Raw genomic sequence first — 25281 nt, 5'->3', positions numbered from 1 at the left:
AGCTTCCCCAAACCCCTCTGCTTTTATGGATTCCCCCAGAGCATCTTGATCCCCTCTGGGGTCCGATTCCAGAGGAGGATTCAAGCTGGGGATGGCATGGGATGGATGGGATGGGATGGGATGGGATGGGATGGGATGGGATGGGATGGGATGGGATGGGATGGGATGGGATGGGATGGGATGCTCTGTGGAGGCAGTTCTCAGTGGCATCCTGGCTGCTTGCCTGCATGCAGGGACAGGCACAGGGGCCAAATTTGACTCCAGCAGAGGAAAAGCAGGCAGCTGCACAGGGTCAGCACATATGGCAAGAGCATAAAAGCAGGGCAAGTGCCTACACTATTTTGCTGATACTTTCACTGGCTTCTAATACATCCAGCTAAGAAATTCCTGAGCTGTGTGAGGCTTCTCTATTACTTGATAGATTTTTTTTCATTCTTTAAGCTCTGCAACCTCTCCTTGAGTACATGTGGGCTTGTATCCCCCTCAGCCCCCTCTGGCTGAGAGGCCCCACAGCTGAACCACTGCCTGTTGTGTGGAGAATTCCTCATGAGCTTGGTCCATCTGTGATTTTCCTGGGCTGGTGTCCCTTAACCCCTGGATTTTAGGAGAGAGGCCATGCCCACCCCGGGAACACAGCACCCTGCAAATGCAGGCGGTCACTCAGAGGGGAGCAGCTGGATTTGGTCCTGCTTTCAGCTTTGCTGTTGCAGATTTTAATAACTAAAACCCTTTGAAATTCTTCAGCTGCCTCCAGCATTGGCAGCTTTTGGCTGTGGAAGGAGATCCCCATTTTGAGCCCTGAGCTGGGGCAGGTGGGAGGAGGAGAGGAGTGTGACAGCCACGACATTTCAAAGCAGGTTGGAACAGCTTGCCAGGTTCCTAGAGCTCTCTGCTTGGGGTTTGTGTCCTCTTGCTCCCCTCCCTCTTGCCTCCAGCCCTTTTTTGTGCCAGCTGCTTGTGCTCACATTCCTGCTATTTTTCTCAGGTAACACCAACAGCATCTTTGCACTGGACTACATCAGTGGAGCCTTGACCCTGAACGGGCCCCTGGACAGGGAAAATCCCTTGTACAGCGCTGGATTCATCCTCACAGTGAAGGTGAGACTGCTCCAGCTGGGAAGCACATTGACAGAGCAGGATGGGGAGGACAACACCTTCCAGCTAATGCTGCAAACTTGGGCTGTGCTGTTATCCTGGGCACCCAGAGCCAGGATGTGCTGCCCAAGTGAGATGTTAAACACAGTCTGTCACTGCAGGACACGAAATGACACGGCGCACACACAACTGCTGCTGCTCTCAAGGTGGAAAAGGGAAGTTTTATGTTCTGACTCCAGCATTTACAGATTTCCAAAAGTGACAGTGGATGGGAGGGGGAAAGTGCCACCTCTCCAATGACACTGGACAAACCAACAAAATTCTCCTCCTCCATAAAGGAATGCGAAACAATGAAACTTTATTTACAGAAAGTGTGTGAGAAAGTTTGTTACAAGAATGTAAACATCAGAAGGCTTAGAAAAACTTAAAAAATCAGAGCAACAACAGCCCCCTTGTCTGGTGGCCCAAAACATGATGTGTGAGGCCATTCTTGCCATCCTGCCTGTGGCTATACCTGCAGGCAGCATGCAAATACCCCAGGCTTGCATATAGCACCAGGCACACACTCAGGCACCTAAATTGTGCCTACTTTTGCCTGTTTTCCCTCTTTCTCCCCACCAAAGCCCTAGGTAAACACGACATTTTGTCTTGTCAGCAGGCAGTGGTGTAACAGGGCATCATCTGTGCTTTCCTGGCACGGGGAGGGAGGGATGCTGGAAGTTGCTTTGTCAAGAAAAGGCACTGGAGCGTGGCTTTCCAGCCCCACCAGCCCCACCTGAGAGTGACTCCCTGGCTCTGCTCACAGGCCTGTAATTAAAATCAATACCAAGCTGGGCAGCTGGTTGGAAACACATTTAGAAGTATGGATTCTGCTGGGCCAGGGTGGGGAAAAATCAGCAGCGTAGGAAGGGTCATTGATTGGGAGGGAGGCAGCCAGCACCTGGCCTTCTTGTTTTGGCAGGTGTGATGCTTCCTTGGAGGGGGGCAGAGGCACAGGAAATCACCCCTCTAGGTCCCAGACACACTTCACACCGTGAGGCTTTGTGTGTGAGGAGGAGATCCTCACCCACCCGGGTATCATTTCATTCAGGCTCTCATAGTTTCAAAAATCAAGAGAGGGAGGATTGTCTGGTTTTAATAGGGACAAAAATATCTGTTTAGTCTTGGAAAGGTTTGTGAGCCTGAAAACTTGCCCATTTTCCTCCCTGCATGACAATGGAGTTCCAGCCACGTTCCGTTGCTCTGACAGATTTCCATCTCCTCTCCCCACAAACTTCGCATCCTCCCGCAAATGCCAGCTCTGTGCATCCCGCATCCCCAGGACCCAAAATGTTCCCTGCTGCTCTCATCCTGGAGCACACAGTGAAAATACAGCTGGATTGCTCCTCGCTGGGATCAGCCTGTTCTGCTGCTGTGTGCAGAAGCAGTGAATAGCAATGAGCCGTGTGGGTCGTGAGAGCGTTGCTTTTCCATGCCCACAGCAAAGCAAGATTATCCAGAGGACAAGAGGAGGGACTCGGCTTGAAAGGGCTGTTTTATGAGTCTTGCTTCTCTGGCATTAAAATCTGCACTCTCTCCTTTTGGGAAGGCAGAATTAAAGTCCTTCTTGAGACAGAGGTGTGATGTGGACTCATGACTCAGCTCCGTATTTAGACACGTGTTGCCAAACCTATTTTAAGGTCTAAGTCTTCCTCTGGTGCCCTAGTTTTCCATCCCTGTGTTTTTCAGCATACTGAGTGGTTCACTGTCAGCTCCCAGTCCCACATCAGGGGTGGCAGAGGAGAGAGCAGGAGTGCTCTTTGCCCCGTTGAGCCTTCCCTTATTTTGTGGATTGTCCCCTACATCTCACAAGGATGTGAGATTTTTTTTTTGGTTTAAACACTTGTGGCAGGGAAATCTCCTACTTGTTCTTGTGTGACCTGCCAGCCTGTTGCATGACAGAGGCCAGGAAGGCCACAGCCATCCTAAGGGAAATGTTAAACCCCTGGGAAGGTTTTTGTCAGACTAAAGCACGAGTGATAGGAGAGCTGGGCCAACATCACTACGTGTTAATGGAGCAACGGCAGAGCCAATTGGGAATCCTTCCATGGCAAAGTGGAGGAAGGGAAAGCTGCAAGAGTCTCTCACCACACCGTGCACGCTTTCTTTACATTTATTCCTCCTGGAGAACAAAGGCTGCCCTGTTTTCTGTCCTTGCAGGGGACAGAGCTGAACGACGACCGCACGCCCTCCAACGCCAGCGTCACCACCACCTTCAACATCCTGGTCATCGACGTCAACGACAACGCCCCCGAGTTCAACAGCTCCGAGTACAGCGTGGCCATCCCTGAGCTGGCCCAGGTGGGCTTTGCCCTTCCCCTCTTCATCCAGGTGCAGGACAAGGATGAGGTGAGGTTTCCTCTCCTTCCTTTGCGGGGTAGCACTGGCCGGGTTTGGGGGTGGGCAGGGGAGAATTCCCTGCGCGGTTCTGTCCCAGCACCTCCTTTTCCAGCTCTCACTGCTCTGTTTGCTGGGCACCCCCAGCCCAGTTTCCCTGCCCAGGGAGGCACTAATGCAGTCAGGATTGCACGGCCCCTGAGAGCCAGAAAATAGGATTGTCTGGGAGGCTGATCCCTGCCAGTCTGGTTTAGCAAAGGAGGAATTTTCCTTCTGGGCTCCCAGGGGGGACCTGCCAGGGACAGGGAAGACAGGAGCCCCAAGCTAAGTCAGGGAGGAGGTAGGAGATGCCCTTCAGAGTGGGAAGGACTGGGATACCAGTTCATCACTGCAGACAAGGCAGGAGCTTCGGAGGCTTGTTTGGAGGCTTGTTCCTCCAAAGGGGAGCTCCTGTTTGTCACGCGCCCATCCGTGCCCTGTTTGGGATTGCAGCCTCTGCTCCAGCCTTGGGCTCCCAGCCTTCAATTACTCTGATTATTTGACTTGTGCAGTTCACGTCTGGCTGCTCCTGTGCGCTGGTTCCGCCGGGTGCCTGCTCCAAAGCAGTGCTGACACCTCATGGTGAGCTGTCCAAAACCGCTGGGAAAGGCTCTGCCCGCAGGCTCCTGCTGCTCCCGTTCCTCTTGGGGCTGGGCAGGAGATGAGGGGAGAGGGTTTGTCAGAATAAATGCCATCACAGAATGGGTTGGGTTGGAAGGGACCTGAAAGATCAGCTCGTGCCAACCCCCCTTCCACTGAGCTCCATCCAGCAGAGTGGCAAAGCATCACCAGGATGTTTTCCTGATGCTTCAGGTAATGGGAAACAAAACATCCCCCCCAATCCCCCAAATCCTGGTAGGTCAGTTAAAATGTGCACCTTTTCTGGCAGAGAAGATGGATTTGCTATTCCCCAGCCCTGGGTGGAGTTCACCCCGCCTCATCAAGCCACCCAGAAGTCCCATTTTTTTCCATCTGAAGTGATTATGACACAGAACTAATAACTTACTGGTGACATGATGTCACCGTCCAGGAGTTATGAGTTCAGCCTGAAGAGGTGCAGATGAGCTATTAAGCAGATAAAGAGACTGTTTTTTCTTGAAAATGTCAATTGCTAATAAAGAAGATATGGATATGACAGATGCTTAGGATAGAGCTCTGAATAGAGCTGCTGTCGTACTTGCTGAGAGATGTCAGCAGATCCATTCTTGAAGGGCATTGTAACACTTCTGTTTGTGCCACCAGGATGAAGGATCTGTCATTATTTCTGGTTAAAAGCTCATTTTACTGGAGTGACTCCCATTCAAGAATTCACTTTTCAGCCTTGCTAATTTTAAAATGGGAGAATAAAAAATAGCCTTGCCTTCCCCATCGCACCAGCAAAAAATACACGCTGTTCTTTTGATGTATTTCTTTAACTTCCTGAGATTTCCCCAAAAGAATTAGCTGAGATTTTTAAAACTGCTGAGAGAGGATCTCTTGTGCTAAGGGAGTCTGAAGGAGTTTTACTGTACATGTCTTCAGAGACCATCATATTAACACAGATTGCTTTGACCATGGCATTATTTTCACTGATAAGAAGCAGAGGAGAGCTGATTCTTGGAATATCTGGAGGGAGGAAAGTTATAAGCAGTTGGTTACTTTTTTTCCTGCGTTATCCTGTGATGGATCTCCCTTATTTCCTCTCATGGATGCTTGCAACTGGGTTAACTGTCAAGGTAGCACTTTGTGGGGGGGGAAAAAAGGGAAAAGATGCCCAGCTTATGAAAAAGATGTGCATGAGATAGAAGTAGGAGTGCACCTGCAGGCAGCACTGCTTCCCAGAGAAGTGTTTGTGGAGCCCTGAAGACCCACCAAGTTTCAGTGCAAAAACCTACAGAAAGGTTAGAGAGTTGCCTGGCAGCGATGTTTCGGATGCTCAAGCGCCCCGTGAGAGCTGTGAGGGTTTCACAAACCATCTGGATTCAAGGTAGCTGAGGTGGCACCAGGCTCTCTCTTCTCTCTGTGGGTGCAGGGGTGGAGGGATGTGTTGGCAAGGACCGAGGTCTTCAGGCAGGGATGTGACTGAGGACGTGGCTGACAGAAGCTGTTCTGGCAGCGCTGGCTTCATGCTGGAGATGACACGACTCATTTGTGTAAGGGGCAGGGGGAAACCAGAGGAGAGTTATACACATCTCCAGGGAAGGCAGGGAGAGGAATAAATGAGAGCAGATGGGTTGAGACACGGGAAATCAAAACCGGAGTCTTTGGAAGATGGCTTTGCTCGAGTTTGTCTCCTGCCTCCCAACTTGTGTCACAAAGTCCTGGGAGATTCCCTTGGCAGATTGGTTTATTTCCCGAGCCCCTGAGGGTCTGGCCCCTCTGGAAAATTCAGGCACTGCTCCTTTAGCCCTCCAGCTGGTTGAGGGAGCTGTTTGGACTCTGCCCCGTGCAGGGGTGCCGTGGGTCTGGGTGGTTTTGGGGAGCCTTGCTGTCATTGTGCCTTTGTAGAGCTGGGGAAAGGGCTGTCACATGGGTCTGGCCTTTAACACACACCCTGTGGGCTGCCAAGGCTGTTAAACACGGCTTTTCAAAGCCAGGCCCACACAGCCTTTTTTAACCATGGGGTTTTTGGCCTTTCTTTCTTCTGGTGTGTTTTGCACAAACTGAAATGATGGGCTTTGGAAGGAGTCAGATTAAACGATTCAGCAAAGCACTTAAAAATGCATTTCTGAGGCACACAAGACCACACTTGAAAGCCTATGCTTGGCTTTCCCTCTGTGCTCTAAGTGCCTTTCTGCAGCTCAGCTGGCATTAACCTCTCAGACAAGGTTCCCAAGCGAGTGTCTCCAAGGAGAAGCCCTTCCCCAGAGTCCAGCCCCTCCAAACTCCCAGATTTCACCCCCCAAACCTAGCCATGGTCTCGCTGCAGGAGGAGCTGAGCTCTGAGGTGGGATGGGGAGCTCCTCAAGAGGGAGGCAACCGAGGTGGCCCCACACATGGATTTGGGGTGCAGCCAAGAGGTGTTCAGCTTTTCCTTTCTGCATTCTCTAGGACTTGCTGGAAGAGAAATGAGCACACAGGGGTTTGCACAGGGTTTTTGATTCAGCCTTCTTGAGCAACCTGTCTTGGGGAAGGTGTCCCTGCCCATGGGTTGGAATGAGCTGAGCTTATGATCCCTTCCAACCTCAACCATTCCGGGATTGTATGAGCCAAGGAAAAAAGAATTAACTGCTGTGCAGCTGAGTTTCTCTCCCTGCCAGATAGAGAGCAGACCCTTGAACAGCTTTCCCAAGACATTCAAGAGCTCCTTAGAAAAAATCCATTGAGGTTTCCCAGCGCTCAGGCTGAGCCTGCACTCAACTGGACACCCCCAGGCTGTGGTTGGGTTCTCCTCATTTATTCAGCAGGGGGGAGTAAATCCTGTGTGTGAGGCAGAAGATTAAAGCACTTGTCTGCTTTCACAGCAAGGTTGGTTTCCAGGTTGAGAACAAGAGCCCTGAGCTGAGGTTGGTGTTAATTCAGAGGGCTCATCTGCTGCTGGGCTGGAATTTGGGAGAGATGGATGCTGATTTGGGAGACAGGGGGTGTCCTTTTTGATAAGCTGGTGTTCCATCCCTGGCATCTTGATGTAGTGTCACAGGGAGAAGGCAAGGATTTGGCCATCCAGGAAAAGGAGCAGGGCATCCTTTGGGGCATCCCCCATTTCCTAATGGCTCTGAGATCCATGGATTCCTCTTAAGGGAAGCAGCAGCCTGCTCTGCCCAGGCATGCCAGGGAACCAGCTCTGCATGGTTGAGTGAAGAGGAAGAAAAGGGCAGAAGCTGTCTGAAGTACCACCATGATGGCCTGACATTTTATAATCATTTTGAAGCAATTCTCTAAAATAAGCATATCGAGGAAGGTAAATGGGGAATTTCAAATAAGGAAAATCTGGGCCGTGGGAAAACGCTCTCTTCGCTGCACAGAGCTCCACCAGAGACCCCCACCAGGATATCCTGTGTGCCCATGAGTGTGCAGGTGGCAATATATGATTCATCCAGAGCATATATATGCATATGACAGGCACAAGCACTATAAATATGATCTACATGGCAAGGAACTGTAAAGGGGAATTGACGGCACACGAGCATTCTCTCCCAAAAGTGCCAGCTGCCAGTCGGGCTGAATTAGATTTCACAGGGGTTTTTGCAATACATGGAATTCACCAGCAAATTACCCTTAAAGAGGGAAAATCAATCATTTGGAGCAGAGATAAGCTGAAGGCGAGGCAGCCTCGGATTGATCCCCGTCTGTGCAGGCGTGTGTGGAATTCAGCAGATAACCTGGGGAGAACAGGGAAGGAGAAAACTCCTCCAGGAGGGAGGGAGCGGGCAAGGGCTGACACTTAGGAGGGACAAAAAGATGGGAGAATAGGGCTGCTGGCGTGGGGAGGAGGATCAGAAGGGTTGGGGAGCATTTTGCTCCCAGCATCCTGCGTTGCCTGCCAGCCCAGTGAGTTCCTTAGGGATGCAGGGGACAAGTGCCAGTGCCCAGTGAGCTCTCAAAAGGGTTATTGGCACCAGGTGGGAGAGGGGTGGTGGGATGCCAAGCTGGCTGGGCAGTGGGAGGGAGGCAGGCAACACCCAGAGAGGCTGTTCTGAGTGAAATGCTTTGAAATGGGTGCAGGGAATAACCCCCTCCATGCCTTGTGTTTTCAGAGGAGGGATTAAGCACCGTTTGTGTCTGACTCACTAGAGCCAAGCCTAAGTTATCCAAGCCCTACAAAAAGGCTCTAATGGCTTTCAAAAGAACCCCAACTTCTTCTTTCCCCTTCCTTCACCTCCACTCCCAAACTCTCATCTCTTTCCATTCTTTGGATTAGAATACAAACAGAATTTGAATGAATTCCGAATGAAGGATATTAAATCCTCCGTAGCTTGTTGCAGGTAATAGCCCAGAAAGTGCCTAGAAAGCGACTGGGAGGAAAGCTGGAGTTGCACTGGATTTTGTGCCTCAGGAAGGCAGGCCTCTCCATTTTGGAAAAGCAAATTGCACAGAGGGACCCAAAGGCAAATCTGTACTGAGGCAGCGTGAAAAGGACAAAACCGAGGATTCCCAGGCTGCTTTTCCCAAGTCTAGTTCACTTTGTGCTGAAAATAATTGCAGGAAATCAACCGACCCGTGCACCTCAGGGAATGGTGCTGTTGAGGAAGGGTTGTCTACTTGTCTAGGGATTTGCCTTATTTTAGTTTTTACTTTGTTTTCTTGCGTAGCTGTTGGTAAGTGATGCTAAATATTTGCTGTGACTGCTGGAAGGTGGAATAATTCCTGAAGCATTTCTGGGTGTGCTACCACGAGGAAGGGGTTGAGTGGGAGCATTAGTGATGGATGAAGCCAGGAAGGGATAGTGGGTGGAAAAGCAGCAATAAAAACAACGATCCACCCTCAGTCCCAGCTGAAACAGCTGATGTGGCTGCCCCAGCCTCCTGCTGGGAGCAGGGGTTTCCTGCTTCGTGGTGATCTCTGCCATGTGAGTGTGGATTGCAAGCTGGGAGAGCAGATTTTTGTCCATGAATCACAGCAGGTGCATGAGCAGGTCCCACCTGAAGCTTCAGACCTGTGGGGTGACGGCTGGACCCACCTGCTGGCATCTCACACCTGAGCTCCCAGGGCTCCTGCCTGTGCCCTGGCTTCTCCCCCTGGAATTTCAGAGGGGATTTCAGGCTGGCAACCAGGCCTGTCACAAATTGTCCAAAAATGCTGTGTGATCAGCCAGGGGTGGCTGTTTTGGAAGCAGGGTTGGGGTGGGAGGTCGCCGTGGCAGCTCCGGTTACGCGCTCCGCGGAGAACAAAGCCGTAATTACACCCGACTGCAGCTCCAGTTGCCTTTGAGCTGAATCAACACAAAATTTCACTCAGTTGTGGTGCTGCCTGAGAGATTTGATTGCCAGGAAGGAGGCAGAGGGCAGCAGCCTTGAGCCATGGCGAGGGCAAGCCCCGAGTGCTGGCATGGGATGAAGGAGCTGGAAAATGTGCGGCCGCATCCCGGCGCTGGGTGATAGCAAACTTCCTTCCCTCCTTCCAAAACCTGCTTTTTATGGGTCCATTTGTTTCAGAGGGAGACAGGTTTATTGTGGTAGGGTGGCTGAGCTTTGGCAGGCTGCTCCTTAATTTGTGGCTCTAAAGGAAGGCAAGGGGCTCGGTTTGTTTTACAGTGGTGGGGAAAAACTTGAGCCGTGCGGGAGCTGGAAGGTCAGAGGATGGAGAGGGGAATGAGCACACAAAGCAGGTCACTGATAACATCCTCATCCTTGGCACTGCAAGGAGATGATGGTGCTGGGCTGTGATCACTGCACACCAGGACCTTTGAGAGCCTGGGGATGCAGCGCTTGTTTTTCCTCTTCCCAACCACGTTTCAAATCCGTTGTTTGCTCTGGGTGGCAGGAGCAGGTAGGAAGGGGTGAGGGAAATGTAAGCAGCTCCCTGTGGCTTCCTCTGGAGTGGGGGGTCCTTGCTGTGAGCCTGGCTTAGCCAGGCCCTTCTGCTGGGCAGCTGATAACAATTTGAATATTCAGATGTGCTTTCAGGCATCCGCAGGGGGCTCGCAAGCTCTGGGAACCAGGAGCAAGGAAAGCAGCATGGGGGCCCAGGGAAAAAAATAAATAGCTGAATAAATATATAAATGGCAACTCGCAGCAGCCCTCCCCAGAGGCAGCTGCATCCCCCTTCTCCAGACCTCACGTGGGGAGACTGAGGCACTGGAGGGGCTGCTAATTAGGGATAGTGGGTATCTGGAGCTGATCTCCTTCCCCAGCTAGAGGGGAGTTAATCCACCTGGCTCTCTTCCTGCAAACACTTGGATTTCTTTTGATGTTTCAACTTTTATCTCGTGCCTCCAACAAACTCACTCTTCTCTGGCTCCCAAGAAAATCCCTCTCATCTCGGTGCCACAAAAGGTGCTCTCGTGTACTGCAGGGAGGGTGCAGGCCCTGGGAGGGATCCTGAGGGCTCCTCAGCAGAGATGGGCAGAAATTCCTCAATGGAGTTGCTTTTTGTCACTGGTGGGAAGTGAGAAATGGCCATTTGTGCAAACCAACATCCTGCGGGTAGGGCACAAAACAGCCTGGGAAGTAATGCTTCCTTCTGCCATTCTCTGTATCTTCTGCTCCCTCCTGCCCAGGGGTGTGTCTGGGGTGCTGGGAGCATCCCTCCCTTCCGTGTTCAGCACTAAAACAGCTCATGGAAGGCGCCAGTCCACCCTGAGATGCTCCCACTGTCCTCCAGCAGGGCTCCCAAGGCTCTGGGTGCCCTTGTGTGGTTCTGTGGGTGTCCTCAGGGCTTGCTCCTGCTATGGGGATCCACTGGGAGATGCTCAGCGTGCCCTCAGCTCCACGGATTGCACGGAGGTGTGCAAGGAGCGGGGCAAGGCAGAGATTCTGCTCATGTCACCCGCTCTCAGCGGTCACACTTAGGCAGCTTTTGCCATTAGTGCCCCTTCGTGCATTTAATTGGCCACTTTTTCTGATAGGAGGGAGGTCATTCAGGGAAAATTGGAAATTCATCTCTGGCAGCTTCTGAGCTTGCTTTTCACGTGCTCTGCTGGGCTGTGCTCTGGGAAGGGGGCCATGCTCAGAGCAAGGCTCTGAAAGCATCAGTATGTCGGCGACCTCGCTGCTTTGCTGGCCAGACCTTGGGAGAGGAGGAGTTTTCCCAGTTCCCAGTTTGAGCTGCCTTACTGGGAAAAGCCCTTCTGCATGGGAGAGGCACCACCCAGGCTGTGCCCCCAGCCTGAGGTAGTGAAATCCCTGTGTGCTGTGGGCACCTTCAGCCAGCAAAAGGGATTTCCTCTCTGTGCGCTGCGCGGGGTCATCCCAAGGGTGCATTCCCACTCCCGTCAGGTGCACGTGGGTTTTGTAAATAAAACACCAACCCTGCTCTTTCCCTTCCCAGGGACCCAACAGCGTTTTTGAGGTTTATCTGGTGGGCAACAACTCCAACCACTTCATCATCTCGCCCACCTCCATCCAGGGGAAGGCGGACATCCGCGTGCGCGTGGCCGTGCCGCTGGACTTCGAGACCATTCCCCGCTATGAATTTTCGGTAAGGCTGCACCCCTGGGCTCTGTGGGACCGCCACAGTTTTCAGCATGACCTAAAAATGACCATTAAAGAGGGTCATTTTTGAAGAGGGTCTAGGAGAAAGATGGAGCAAACGTTTCAGCAGGGACTGCTGCCATAAGGACAAGGGGGGATGGCTTTTGATGGTTGATTTAAATTAAGTGTAAGGAAGGTTTTCTTCCATGAGGATGGTGAAACACTGGAAGGGGATACCAGAAAAGGTGGATGCCCCATTGCTGGAAATTAAGGGTCAAGTTGGATGTGGCTCTGAGCAACCCTGTCTAGTGGAAGATATTCCTGCCCATGGCAGGAGGTTGGGCTAGGTGGCCTTTAAAGGTTCCTCCCAGCCCCAACCATTCCATCACAATCCCCACTATGAAACAGTGGAGCACTACAAAAGAGCCAAAAAAATCGGAAATTATAATAAAGAAGGAGGTGGGGAAGAGATTTGCTCTGCACTTTCTCTTTCCAACATCCAAAGGCTCAGCTGCAAGAGCTTAAGCAGAGCAGGGCCATAAAAGCTTTATAGAGCATAAAACTTTGTTTTAAGAGCACCTATAGGTGCCAAAACCCTCGCCGTCCTCCTGGTCCAGCTCTGTTGCTGGTTTGCCTTGAGCTGGCTCAGCTGGTGAGGGAACTGAGCCTTGTTTACTCCACCAAAAAAGGATGAGTAACCCTCCCAAGCTTCCCAGCATCTCCAACCCCACCCTCCCGTTTTGCCCAGCTCTTCGCAAACGAGAGCGTCCCGGACCACGTCGGCTTCGCGCGGGTGAAAATCAACCTGATCAACGAGAACGACAACCGGCCCGTGTTCAGCAAGGCCCTCTACAACGTCAGCCTCTTGGAGAACACCACTGTGGGCACCACCGTCCTCCAGGTCCACGTGAGTAGGAGCGTCCCAGCTCCCTTCGCCCAGCCCCTGGCGCGTGTGTTGGCGTTACGGTGTCCCCGACCAAGGGCTAGCCTGGGAAGGGAGCTTTAGGAGATGCTGGTGGTGGGGTATACCTGGTGGGCAAGCCAAAGTCCTCCTGAAAAGCTCTGATAACCAAAATCATTAAAGCCCAAACAAACTCGTTTTTAACACAGCAATGAGTTTGATTTGCCTTGGGGTGTCTGGAGAAAAATGGTTCTCCATGGAAGCGTGGAAAGTAATCCTAGCTCTGTGATCCCTCCTCTCTGCTTTATTTGCCCTGGAAGCTGGAAGGTTGGCAGGGCGTTGACTTCCCATGGGCTTTTGGAGCAGATGTCCTGACCTTTCCTGCTCTCTGGAAGATGTGTGTGTGTTTCCTGCCACAGCAGGAATTCAAAGAGAGAAATGCACTGCATTTCACCTGCAGACACCCACCCCAGTGGTCACGGTGCCCCTGGTGTGGCTTTTCTCACTGGCCTCTTTGGAAGCATCATCTTCCTCAACCCAAGTGAGGTTGGTCACACCATTGAAAGGGTGGAGGATGGAAAAGGAGGGGAATGTCTCTGTTTAGCAGACCGTGGTACTACACGGCTGGCAGCAGCACAGAGGCAGGCAGAGGTGTGGTGATAGCAGGGAGCGTTTCCATAGGGCTCTTTTCCTCTTCTGTGAGTGGGTTGGAATCCTTATGGAGAAGACACATTTCCTGGTGCAAGAACCACAACAAAACCCTGTGCTGAAACACCACTGGGAAAGGCACCAAAGCTCCTGTGGGATGGGGAATACCACAGCAGGGAGCACCAAGCCCCCTGCTACACTTTGGGTGTGCTGCTGCCACTGCCATTAGTCAGGAATGAGTTTGCCTGGCTCTCTCTCCAGTGCATTTGCTCCAGCTGCCCTCCTGCCCCTTCCTTGTCCCCCTGCCCTCCCCAGGCACAGCCCCTGGTCTCCCATCCATGCAGGAATGCCCATTCAGAGGACAAAAGCCCGGACAAAAGAGTGGGGTGCATGTGCCTGTGTGTAAGTGTGTTTACTTTACAAACAGATGGTGTGAAACTGTATAGAGCCCCCGAGCTGTTCCCATCTGACAGTTATTAATATTTCAAGCAGATGTTTAGCTAGTCAGGCCGTCAGACACTAAACAATGAGATTGTTACTGCGTCTCCTCTTTCCCCAGCTAACTTCCAGCTATGCCAGCATTTCAGAGCGAACACAAAATGCCAGGAGTTGAGTCTTCTATGGTAAATCAGAATGGATGCAATTAGCACTGAAATCCAAATTGCCCTCCCAGCTGATCCCAAACTTTTAACAGCCCTCATAAAGTATCAGCTCTTCCTGCTGCGGCCGCTTGCCTTTGAGCTGCAGCCCTCTGGTCGCTGCCGTGTCTCTCCACCTGTCCCACGTGCTGCAGACAAAACACCTGCTTTCCTTGCTGATAAATTCCTCCTCTCCTTTTCTTCCTTCTTTTCCCCTTGCTCAGGAATATTCATGCATAGGGGTTAGAGATGGGGTTTTGGAGAAAGCCTGGCCAGCCACGTGGCATGCTCACATCCTTGGTGGCTGCTGGATGGCATCCTCATGAAAGGGGGCTTCTGTTGGCTCCTCTCTTTTTGGGCTCCTCTGTGCAAGAAATGCAGGTTTGGAGAGACAGTGGGGCTCAGGGTGCTAAAAAATCAGCTGGCTTTTGGGGTCAAGGGAATTGATGAGCAGGGATGAAGAGGGCAGTGCGTGGGCTGGGTGAGTGGTTGCTGAAGGGTGGCAGGAGGCTTGGTGCCAGCTGCTGCTGGAGATGGCCAGGCACAGCTGGCAGGACAGAGCAGTGCCTGCAGCACCTTTCTGGCAGGGAGACAAGCAGCTAAAACCACGGGAGCTGAGGCAAGGGGAGGTCGCTGATCTTCTGCCCAGCCCAGCATCCTGGCTATCCCAGCAGCCCAAAAACCCCTGGGCTGTTTGCCCATCCTCCAGTGAGTGCATCCTGGCTATCCCAGCTCAGCTGTGGCTGATGGTCTGTGTGGAGGAAAGGAGGGGAAAGGCTCTCCTCAGTGCCACCCTCTCCAGGCTGCCCTCAGCCAGCTGAAAGGGAAAGGCAGAAGGAAAGAGCTAGTAGACTTCATTTGCTGTGACAAATGGCCGTTTGTTTCTACAGCTCTTCAGCTCCTCACGCCAGTGACAGCAGAGAAACATTGCCTGTTACACGTATAAATCAACTGTAAAACAACCCCAAGTGCAGGCAGCCAGCAGGGACACAGAGCTGCTGCCTGCTCTCTGCTCCCTGCCTCCTTCCCTGTGCCCAGGGAAGAGTGGGCTCAGATCCTGCAATTCCTGGTCAAAGGGAATTGAAGGATTCCCTAGCACGGCACAGCCTTGTCCACCCTCTAAGAATTTGTTTGCTCCCTGCTTAGCATTCCCTCCACCTCCCTGTCCATCCATCCATCTGTTTCATTCTGTGCCTGAAAGGCATTTATTGTTTAGGCTCAGGTGGTCGTTTGCTGGCACGAGAATATCTGGAGAGGCCAGGCTCCATGGGAACAGCTCCTGCCCTGCACAGGGGGCTCACAGTGTGCCCAAAAGCTGCTTTATCCCCTGCTTTCATCCTCTTGGGGCTGGGAAAGGGGCTCACCCTGGAGAAAAGGAGGCTCAGGGGGGCCCTTCTGGCTCTCCACAATTCCCTGACAGGAGGTGGTGTCGAGCTCTCTTCCCAGTTAACCAGCGGCAGGACAAGAGGAAACAGCCTCAAGCTGTGCCAGGGGAGGTTTACATTGGCTATTAGGAGTTTCTTCAGTGAAAAGGGTGGTCAGGCGTTGGAGCAGGCTGCCCAGGGAAGTGGTGGAGTCACCATCCTTGGAGATGTCCAAAGAGCACATAAATATTGGTGCTGGGTGTGGGATGAGCTCGGCAGGGCTGGGTTTGTGGATGATCTCAGAGGCCATGTCCAACCTTACTGACTCCACAACTCTTTGCAAGTGTGATAAGCCCCTTAGGCCACAGATCCCTGGATTTTTTGCAGTGTGGAGGGTTCCTTAGTCCAGCCAAAGCTCCCAGGCCACATAAATCACGGCTGTTTGGAGCTCCCTGTCCATTGCATGTCTGTGATGACTGAAGGACAAGGCTCTGCAGTTGTTAGAGGCCTCTCTCAATGTAAACTTCCTTTTTTCCCTGCCCTGCTGTGCCAGGAAGGCAGGCTGGAAAGGCTTGGAGGTCCCACACAGCAGCAAACACTTTCTGTGAAGCAGGAGCAAAGCAGGGAGGTGAGCAGAGCTCATCCTGAAGAGATGGACCAGTTCTGCCCCAGTACCAGCAGATATTGAAATACTTTTTTTTTTTTTTCTGAAACAACTGGCCATGAAGCCTTTTAATAACATAACAGAAAAGGTCAGGGAAAGAATTTCACACTTCTTGAGCAAGGAGGCAGCCAGTATAACTTCATGCCTTCCAGGAACGAGGCAGAGAGAACATACCCTGCACCCTGAATTAACTGGGGCTCTGACAGTCCCACCAGGTGCTGGTGGCCAGTGGCTTGGAGGGGTGCTGGCTTTCCTGACAGGAGCAAGCTGGAAGGATGGAGCCTGGAGAGGTGTGGTGAGCTGTGGTGCCTGCTCTGGCTCGGGGCAGAGGGTGTGTGGGGCTCTGGGATGGGAAGCTCTGGGGAAGAATCAAGCTGGGGGGATGAACGTGCCCAGATGGAGCCATGAGCAGAATCACAGAATGCTTCAGGTTGGCAGGGACCTTTAAAGCTCATTTAATTCCCGCTCCACTGCTGTGGGCAGGGACACCTTCTGCTAATCCTTGAGTCCAGAGGCAGGAGAAGGCATGCTGCTCCAGGCTGCCTCATTGCCAGCAGCTGGGAGCTGTGCTTCCCAAGCCCTCCTTTAGCTGGGACAGGAGAAGAAAGGGAAGGCTGAGAGCTCAGAGGCTGTGAGGGGGAATGATGCTGGTCTGGCATCAGACATAGCTGCCCAGGTCTCTGCTCCTTCCTCTCCCAGGCACGGAGAGCTTGGAAGCAGGGGAGGGTTTGGAAACAGTGGAGGGTTGGAAGCAGTGGAGGGTTTGGAAACAGTGGAGGGTTGGGAAGCAGTGGAGGGTTTGGAAGCAGCTCATCCTGGTGGAGCTCCCCTGAAGAGCTCTCCTGCAACCTGGCCAGGGGGACAGCAGGAGGGAGCTTTCAGCTGGCAAGTTTTTTTTTTGGCTGGAAGCAGCTCCATAAACATGGCCTTGCTTCTGAGGTCACCAACACCCAGCCCAGCTTGCAGGGAGCTCCCTCCACCAGGGAGAGGAGGGGGCAGCTCAGCCCAGCATCCCCTCCTGTCCCTGGGCTGGTGTTTGGCTCAGGGAAGGTGCTGAGCCTGTGACATCTCAGGGTCCTGCCTGGCTGCCAAGCTGCAGAGCAGAGAGCACAGTGCTCCTCCACACCTGCCTTTGGGCACTGCTGCTTGGCCAGCAGCTGCCAGGGGCCTCCCAGAGCTGTGCTCCAGTTGCTGATGGATTTGCTAGACCTGGGGAATGGGGAAGGGGGCTAAGACGACCCAGCAGGAGGCAGGAATTAAGGGGCGGGAGATCTCCTTAAGCTCCTCGCACTCCACAGATCTGCACAGCAAAGTCCTCCTGAAAAGCTCTGATAACCAAAATCATTAAAGCCCAAACAAACCAAGAGTAACTTGTTTTGAACACAACAATGCATTTGATTTGCCTTGAAGTGTCTGGAGAAAAATGGTTCTCCAGGGAAGTGTGGAAAGTAATCCTAGCCCCGTGATCCCTCCTCTCTGCTTTATTTGCCCCGGTCTGGCTTGGCTGCACAGGCTGGGATCAGCGGCTGTGGGCTCCATCAGCTGGCTGCCAAGCAGCAGAGGGCTGGGGGCATGCTGCTGACCCCTTCCTGCTCTCCTGCTGGAGCCCTGGGTGCTGAGAATTTCAGAGTTTCTCTGCTGACAGGCACTGACCCCCAGGAGAACACTGCGCGTGATCTGAGGCCATGGAGAAGCTTCCAGAATGGAATGACAGAACTGGGATTGTGGCTGTGGGGTTTGAACAGAAGTGTGGGATATCACACAGTTTTAGACTATAGTAATACACATAAAGGAAGCTGGAGGTTTTAGGGCAGGGGCTGGTCCTTCTTCTTCACCTTCTTCTCCATGGGTTCGGGTGGTTTTGTGGAATTGGACACGGAGGCATGGAGGGGCTTGCAGGGAATTAATTGCCCACTTTCCCTCCTTCAAGCCCCACACAAGCATCTCCCAGCAGGCATTAGCCCCTGCTGCTGCTCCTGATCCTCTCCTGCTGGCTCTTCCTGGCTCCAGCCAGGTCAGGCATGGGGCAGATAGATGAGCCATGCTTTGGAGACCACATCAGCACCTCTCTGGGATGGTTTGTGTAGCTATTTGTCCCAAATCCTTGCAAAGTTCATGATTTCCTTCTCTGTGGGTTATCCTCCTCCCAAACCCCTGTGAGGTTATGTGCTCTGCCTTGCCTTGGCGTCCTCCTTGCCCTGAAACACCTCTGGCCTGGGTTGGGGCTGGGTTTCTCCTGATGACAGCCACCCTCAGGAAGTCTGAAATGGATGTGGAGACTTCCCAGAGCTTTAAATACACACAAACACACACACAGAATACTTTTGGGCAAGCTGCTGGTGGGCTTTCCACAGTTATCTTTTGGAAACCCTCAGAAACAGTGTGAGCATCTCCAGCAGACCTCAGGTTATAAACTGGGGTGCCCAATTCAACCAGCAGGCATCGATTTTGGCACAGGAATGAGCCTCTGTATCTTGTGATATGTGGCAAGGCAGGTAAAATAGGCACCGTGTTCCCTTGGGGCTTGATAACCTGGATCTCCAAGGCAGTCTTGTGTGTATATATATATATATATATATACACACACAAACACACATATGGGTTCACATTCCTGAGCAGTCCCTTTCTCCTACCCTCCATGGGTTGTCCCTCCCTGAACATCATCCCCATTCACCTGCATTCTCATCCTCCCCCTCCCTGCCACTGCACTTCCTCGGGAGAAGCCTTGTTAGTAGGAGCCTAATGAAGTAAATGTGCTAATTAACCTTCCATTACTCTCCTCATTAAATCAACCTTTAATTTGGTTGGCAAAGTTCCTCTCCTTTACCACCCAGCTGTCAGTTTTCTTCTGCTGTCTCCATCTCTCTTTGGCCTCCTGTTGGGGATGGGAAAATCAATCCCGGCCTGATTTTCTTCCCCCTTCTTTCCAGCCAGCTGTAAACGCCAGTCAACAAGAAAGCAATAATGTACTTTTCCCACCCTGGCAAGGAGAGTTGCAGACATCAATAAACAGCTATTTAGGATGCAAATCACTTTCCCCATCAGCCATCAGCCTGTGAGTTTGGGTGCCATGGTCTGTGGGCTCCAGCATCCCCCCACGGCGTTCCCACGTACCACAACGCTGCTTTGCAGCCATCCCAGAGCCACTGTGGGATGCATCCCTCTGGGTTTGTCCCACCCCGAGGCCTGATGTGGGTGGAAGGAGGCTTGGAGAGCCTTTGGGGTTCTTCTGGTTCCCTTCAGGAGTCACCCTGCCCTGCATCCCTCCATCCATCCATCCCTGTGGCCAAGGCCATATAAAGGAAGGTGGAGGTTTTGGGGCAGAGGCTGCTCCTTCTTCTTCACCTTCTTCTCCGTGGGTTTGGGTGGTTCTGTGGAATTGGACAGAAAAGTCCAATTTCTGCCATCCCTGTGGCCGAGGGCACTCTCTCTGTTCCCCAACACCTGCAGAATTGCTGCTGTCTGTTGCTTCTTGGTGATCTCCAAAGCTTCTCTTTCCCCTTCTTCTTGAAGAATAAATAAATGCAGGGGGGCAGAACCAGCTGGGGATCCAAGGCAGCAGTGGAGGCTGCAGCTCTGAGGTGCTGGTGGGTGAGGGGCTCACCCTGAGCTCTGCTTCTCTCTCACACAGCTATGGTGACTTGTGGACCAGCCTCAAGTCAAAAACCTACACTGCTCCTAATTTTGGGAAGGTTGCATGGAATCAGGACACAGCCATTGAAGCGAGGTGGGGAAACACCTTGGAAATCAGTGGATGGACAAAAAGGCACCCAGGGATCTTCCATGGGGAATCAGCATGGGATAACCCATCCCCTGCACCCAGGCATCTTCCATGGGGAATCAGTGTGGGATAACCCATCCCCTGCACCCAGGCATCTTCCATGGGGAATCAGTGTGGGATAACCCATCCCCTGCACCCAGGCATCTCCCATGGGGAATCAGTGTGGGATAACCCATCCCCTGCACCCAGGCATCTCCCATGGGGAATCAGTGTGGGATAACCCATCCCCTGCACCCAGGGATCTCCCATGGGGAATCAGCGTGGGATAACCCATCGCCTGCCCCTTTGGTGGCACCTCCCAGCGTCAGGACCAGAGGTGGTGCCACCACGAGGGCAGCACAGGGCTTCTCCACCTTTTTCAGCGGACTGACCCTCCACATCTTGCTCAGGGGGTTGAGTTTGTGTCCTGCTCTGCAGGGAGTCACCTGCCCCACCGACCTTAGGAGCACCTTGCACCTCTTCCACCTTCTCACATGGAAGTACAGGGTGGGGAAACACTGGGGGGACTCCCAGCCCTTTCCTTCTGCTTTATGTGGAGGGAAAATGTCCTTGCTGCAGAGGAGGAATGGACAGGGTGGGGATAACTGGGGACTGCCAGCCAAATGTCCAGGGCAAGCTGGGTGGTGCAGAGGCTCAGAGGTGTGGAGAGGATCTAAGAAAGCAGGAGGGCATCCAGAGGGCACTGGTGGGAATATGAAAGCATGGCTCAGCAGCAGCTTGTGGGGTTGGAGGACTCTCAGCTGGACGTTTCTGATGCCCTCCAAGCCTGGGCTTTGTCCTTTCTTCCAGCCCTTCTCCCCACCTGTGGCCCACACAGCTCTCCCTCCCTGTCAGCATCTTAATTGATCTTGTTGTTCTCAATCCCCCCTCCCCAGTGCTCCATCTCCAGCTGTGCTTAAACAGAACAAAATCTCTTCCAATTTCCCTGCCGCTTAAAAGAAAATTGAATCCTTTATCTGCAAGAGGAGAGGAAAACTGCAAACACAAGAAACAGTAAAGAGTTAAATAATCAAAGCAGATGATTCCAAATTGCCTGGAAAGTTAAACATGAATGGCTTGGCTTCTTCCTGCGTGCTCCTTGGGTTTTTACAAGTATAAAAATATGCTTGCACTCCTTGTTCCCATTAAATATTCTTATCAAGCCAGCTCTGTAAATAAAGGGAAGGGGAGGAGGGAGTTACCAGGAATGATTGACAGATCTGAAGTCCTCGTCTTTCTGTCAGGGCCCAGTGCTCTTTGGCTGTGTTTATCTCTTTAATCTAAATATCAATCCGTGAGACCGAAATGGGGTGGAATAGGAATCATGACAGCCCAAGAGCTGAGGAGAAAGAGAGAGAGACGCTTATTGTAGCTTGTGCAGCCTCTCCCTGTCCTGATGGAGCTGTCAGGAAAAATGCACAGCTAGAGCAGAGGTGGGAAAACAAAACAAAATCACAGCCTGGCCCCTTCCCCCTGCCCAGCTGAAAAAAAAAAAGGAAAAACCCAACAATTCAGCCCATGAGAGGGGAAAGAAAATCAGGAGAAAAATTCAGCCCTGCTCCTGTCCAAATTGCACAAGCAGGCAGCAGGATTCCCCCCCATGCCTCCCACTAGGAGATGGGGCTGGGTGGTTTTCCTCTGCTGCTGGCTTTGCCTGGTGATTTGGGATGTGGCTGAGAGTTTGAGGGAGAAGCTTTCCCAAGGTGATGCTCTCTGCCACGTGAACACCCTGGCCTCACACCTCCTTCTCAGCAGTCCCTCTGGGGCCATTGCCTTGATACATCCTCTCCCAGACTCCTCGTGCTTCTACACCCACAAAGTTCCTATGGAGCCAACACTCCTGGGATTTTAATCTGATTTCAAAGCTGCCCTCAGTCACTCCCAAAGCATCCAGGGCAGTGTTTCATCCAACAAAAGGCTCCCATGGGCATCAGCACCCAGGGGCTGCTGTTGGCTGAGTGACACTGTGACACAGGCAGTGTCACCCCTGGACAGATGACCTTGAGGTGCCCCTGGTGCTGCTGCCACGCTGAGGTTGGTGTGTGAAGAGGAGGGTAATTGGCCTGACCTGGGTGTTTGGGAACCACTGGATATGCAAACCACTTGGGTTTCGCAGTTCCCTTTCTCCAGGCTGGGATGCAACATGTTCATGTCCCATCTCATGGCAAGGACCTGTTCAGCCCATCCCTCCTCCTTTGCTTTTATCCCCCCTGTGCCTGCTGGGCCTCTCACCTGGGCAAGGTGCAGTTGCAGATGGTGGGCGGCGCAATCGGCTTCCCAGAGCTCTCGCAAACACTTTAGTGATCATTGAGAATTTATATTTCTTCCACTAGGCTTTGACCTTAATTTCTTCCATTTTGCTGGGCTGTAAAATTCATTAGAGACCCAACAGCGAGGTGATTGAGATGTCAGGCCAGGCAGTTGTGGGGTTATTTAATCGCTGAGATGTGCCACTTGCCATTTAGGTGGACAACAGCGGAATATGAAATCAATGCGGTTCATTAGCAGAGGACTTGCACCCAGCTCCAGTAAAAACATTTAAATGGTCTTGGGTGTCACCAGTGCAAAGCCATGCTGGAAGAGCCTGTTTATCTCACTTTTGGGCCATCTTCTGTCGCCTGGTGTTTTAAAGCCCAGTCTCCAGCCATTCCAGCAGCCCGGCTGCAGTAAATCACTGCCCGCTAAATCACGGCTGCCCAGGCAAGTGTTAACCTCGCCTGTGTGGAGCTGATGTTGCAGGGGCTGCTGTTATAAAACACAATCAGGAAGGCTCTTGTTTTCCCTGGTGGCTGGCAGAAGAGGTGGGGGAAAGCTCTGCCATTCCCAGGGGGGTTGATTGACTATTTTTCCCCCCTATGCGGGTTCAGCGCAGCCCTCCAGGGTCATTAGCGCCGATTGAGCTGCTGGCCCTGGGCAGGCCTTGGAGCTGCTGGGGAAGCAGTGGCAGCCTGGCATTGCCTTGATTCCCCACTCCCTCCTTCCCAGCTAATCACTGGAGCCACTGGGCTCCAGAGCCAGCCAGCCACCAGCTCTGATTGCCACCTCCCACCGGGCAGTCCCTCCATAAAAGCCTGGGAGAGAGCGCGGCCAGGCCAGGCAATGCTGACAAAAGAGCTGTTTTCCCACTGAAGTCATTCCATAATGACTTTAAGTAGGTTTTCCATTGGTTTTCCATTCAGCTCTCGCAGCCCGGTGATTGCATCTCACGAAAGCCCTCGGCCCTGCGCATTTGTCTCCTCCGAATCACAAATCAAATCCCAATCCCAGTGGCTACCAGCAGGTAGCTGTTATTCCCCTGGGAACTGAGGTTGCCTTGAGGAAGGGATGTTTGGATGGCTGCCTGCTTTATACATGCAGGTTTTGGTGGCTCCAAAAATCAGTCGGATGCCAGGGCATGGCTTCCCACCCTGGAATTCCTGTACCACAGTCTGAGCAGCCTGTGGCTGCCCAGTCAGCCCCACACAGCAACTACATCTTTCCTAGAAAACAAATCAAAAAAAAAAAAACAAACTAGGAAGCAGATGGGAATCCTCCTTCTGTTTGCTTTCCCAAGCCACAGGCATCTTGCTGGAGCGGGCTCTGCCCGGTCACTCCAGCAGCCTGACAGCTTTTTGACGTCCTGTAATTGCTTTCCTGCCACAACTCTTTTAAGCAGAGAGCTCCTGGCCAAAGCAATTTGTTCCCCATCAATTTTTATTTCCTGCTTTGTGCACGTGAGGCAGGGAAAACAAAGAGGGTGAAGGAGAACAAACAGAGCTGGGACCTGGGAGAGGTGGGAAGGGTTTGGCTCTTCAGCCACGGCAGCCCTGATCGTCATTCCAACGCGCTCCTGCGACCAACTTCCAGCTGCTCATCCCTGTCTGAGAGTTTTGGGATGAGGACTGCCATCCCAGGGGCTCGGTGGGGGATCTGAGCCACCTCGAAGGCTCTTCTTGGTTCTCTGAGCCCGTGCTGACTCCTCCTGCTGCCAGCGGAGTTAATCTCCGGCAGTTTAAGGAGTCGTCGAGTGGGTCTGGCGGATGATGAATGTCTAAACCATTACCGGGTGAAGCTCCGTGGAGCTGCTTAAAACTGAATTCTACCCATGTAAATTTCTGCTCCATCAATCCTGATGACATGTCAAACATTGCTATTGTTTCCTGAACAAATTGGACGACATGCCCTTTCCTGCAGATTTGCCCACAAGAGCAGAACCTCCTCGCTTTTGTCTCCTGCTCCGCTGGGTGGGGAAGGGTGGATGTGATGGCCCTCGCTGGGACAAAAGGAGACATCCCAAATATTTGTGCTTGGGGGATGCAGACGGACAGAGAGCCATGCCATGGGTATTTTTTGTGTGATTTGTGTGCCGGGTGCCCGCACCGTGCTGCAGCTCAGTAAATTAATCCTTTGGGTTATCCAGGCTTCCTCTTCTTGCCACTCTCCCAGAGTTTAGCTGCACAAATGTGGGTTTTTTTAGAAATGGTCTGTGCTGGTGACAGCTCATAAAAGTACAGATGTGGACCTGCGTTTTCCTCCTGCCCTTTTGCAGGCTCCAGTGGGCAAATCCCGCTTTAATATTCCAGGCAGGAGAGGAGAGCCATAAAAGCCATTTGATTGCTTCTCCAGGTGGAACCCCGAGAAACTTCCAGCCAGATGCCTTCCCTCCCCGGGCTGTGGGGATGGATGCTTGCATGCTGGGGGGGAAAACGAGTCAGTGATTGGGAAAAGCCACGGGAAAACAGCTGGCACCCTGGGATTGCTGACAGCTCGGTGGGATTTGGGGTGTTCTGCAGGCGTGTGCTCCCTCAAAGGGAGTGTGTGTTTCCTCCCCGGGGGCTTGAGCAGCTGAGCATCCTTTTTTACCCTTAGAGGGGAAAAAAGCTTGGTAATGCAGAAACAGGTGAAGATCCCAAATTAAATATGCTGAGCGTGCGTGGTTTGGCTTTTTTTTTTAGCATGTTCCCTGTCACGCTCAACTAACCTGCTCCATTGCCCAGCATTATTTCCACGATGTTCAGTTGCCAGGAAAGCCATCCAGCCAGCCTCAGCTTCCACCTCCCCGGTGTAAATCAGGGACATCAATTAGCCTGGCTGGTGAGGTGGTGCATGGGGCAGAGTCAGGCTGCCCATCCTCCTGGCTCCTCAGCAGAGGGGCTTTTTGCCTCACTGGCACTTTTGATGTCATCACAGCTTGTGGTCCAGCCACCCTCCTGGCTCCCCTCTCCCCAGGGCTCCCATTCCCTCCTCACTAACCTTCTTTTAACCTTCCTCCTTCCCTACCTTTTCTTTATTTTTTTTTTCCCCTCGTCAGAAGAAAATTACACTTTCCCAGTGTTGTCTGTCACTGCAATAAGCACTTAGGAGTGCAATTGTACGGGGCCAAATGAAGGGAATTCGTTTTGCCCGTGCTTTCTGGTACTGTCAGACCCCCTGTAAATCATTATCTCATCACCAGCCCATCCAGGGGCATGGAAAATGCTTTTCTGGGCTCTGCTCTCACACCAGCCACTTAGGGATGAATGGAACTAAGGGATTCACAGCAATTGTGGGCACAGAAGTAACGGATAGGAAAAAAATCCTGGCTGGAGGTTGAGGGTGCTTGAAGCACCCAAGGATTTTGGGGAGAGAGGACCCAAAAAAGGGGGCTGGTGGCAGGTGTTAGGATGGGGGATTCACCCCAGAATGAGTTGGCTGAAGGATGCTGGTGTGGGCAGATGGAGGGGTGACCCCCAGGTGTTTCCATGTGGAAGAGTTGCCACTGTCTGC

The 25281-nt window shown here is 52.4% G+C and overlaps 1 protein-coding gene across 2 annotated transcripts in view; it reads left to right on the top strand.

Annotated features, from left to right (window-relative positions):
• The window catches only part of CDH23 (cadherin related 23), a gene marked incomplete at its 5' end in the record, with an annotated part of 186514 nt that overhangs the window by 93876 nt on the left and 67357 nt on the right, over nt 1-25281 (top strand). For both annotated transcript variants that reach the window (XM_084210353.1, XM_084210354.1), the window contains 4 exons: nt 986-1098; nt 3295-3483; nt 11419-11568; nt 12310-12468. In XM_084210353.1, coding sequence (XP_084066479.1) covers nt 986-1098; nt 3295-3483; nt 11419-11568; nt 12310-12468 — 611 coding nt within the window. The remainder of the gene's footprint in view (nt 1-985; nt 1099-3294; nt 3484-11418; nt 11569-12309; nt 12469-25281) is intronic.

The sequence above is a fragment of the Fringilla coelebs genome, assembly GCF_963513975.1.
Source record: "Fringilla coelebs genome assembly, chromosome: 8".
Taxonomy (NCBI): Eukaryota; Metazoa; Chordata; class Aves; order Passeriformes; family Fringillidae; genus Fringilla; species Fringilla coelebs.
This window is presented reverse-complemented; position numbering and strand designations above follow the sequence as displayed.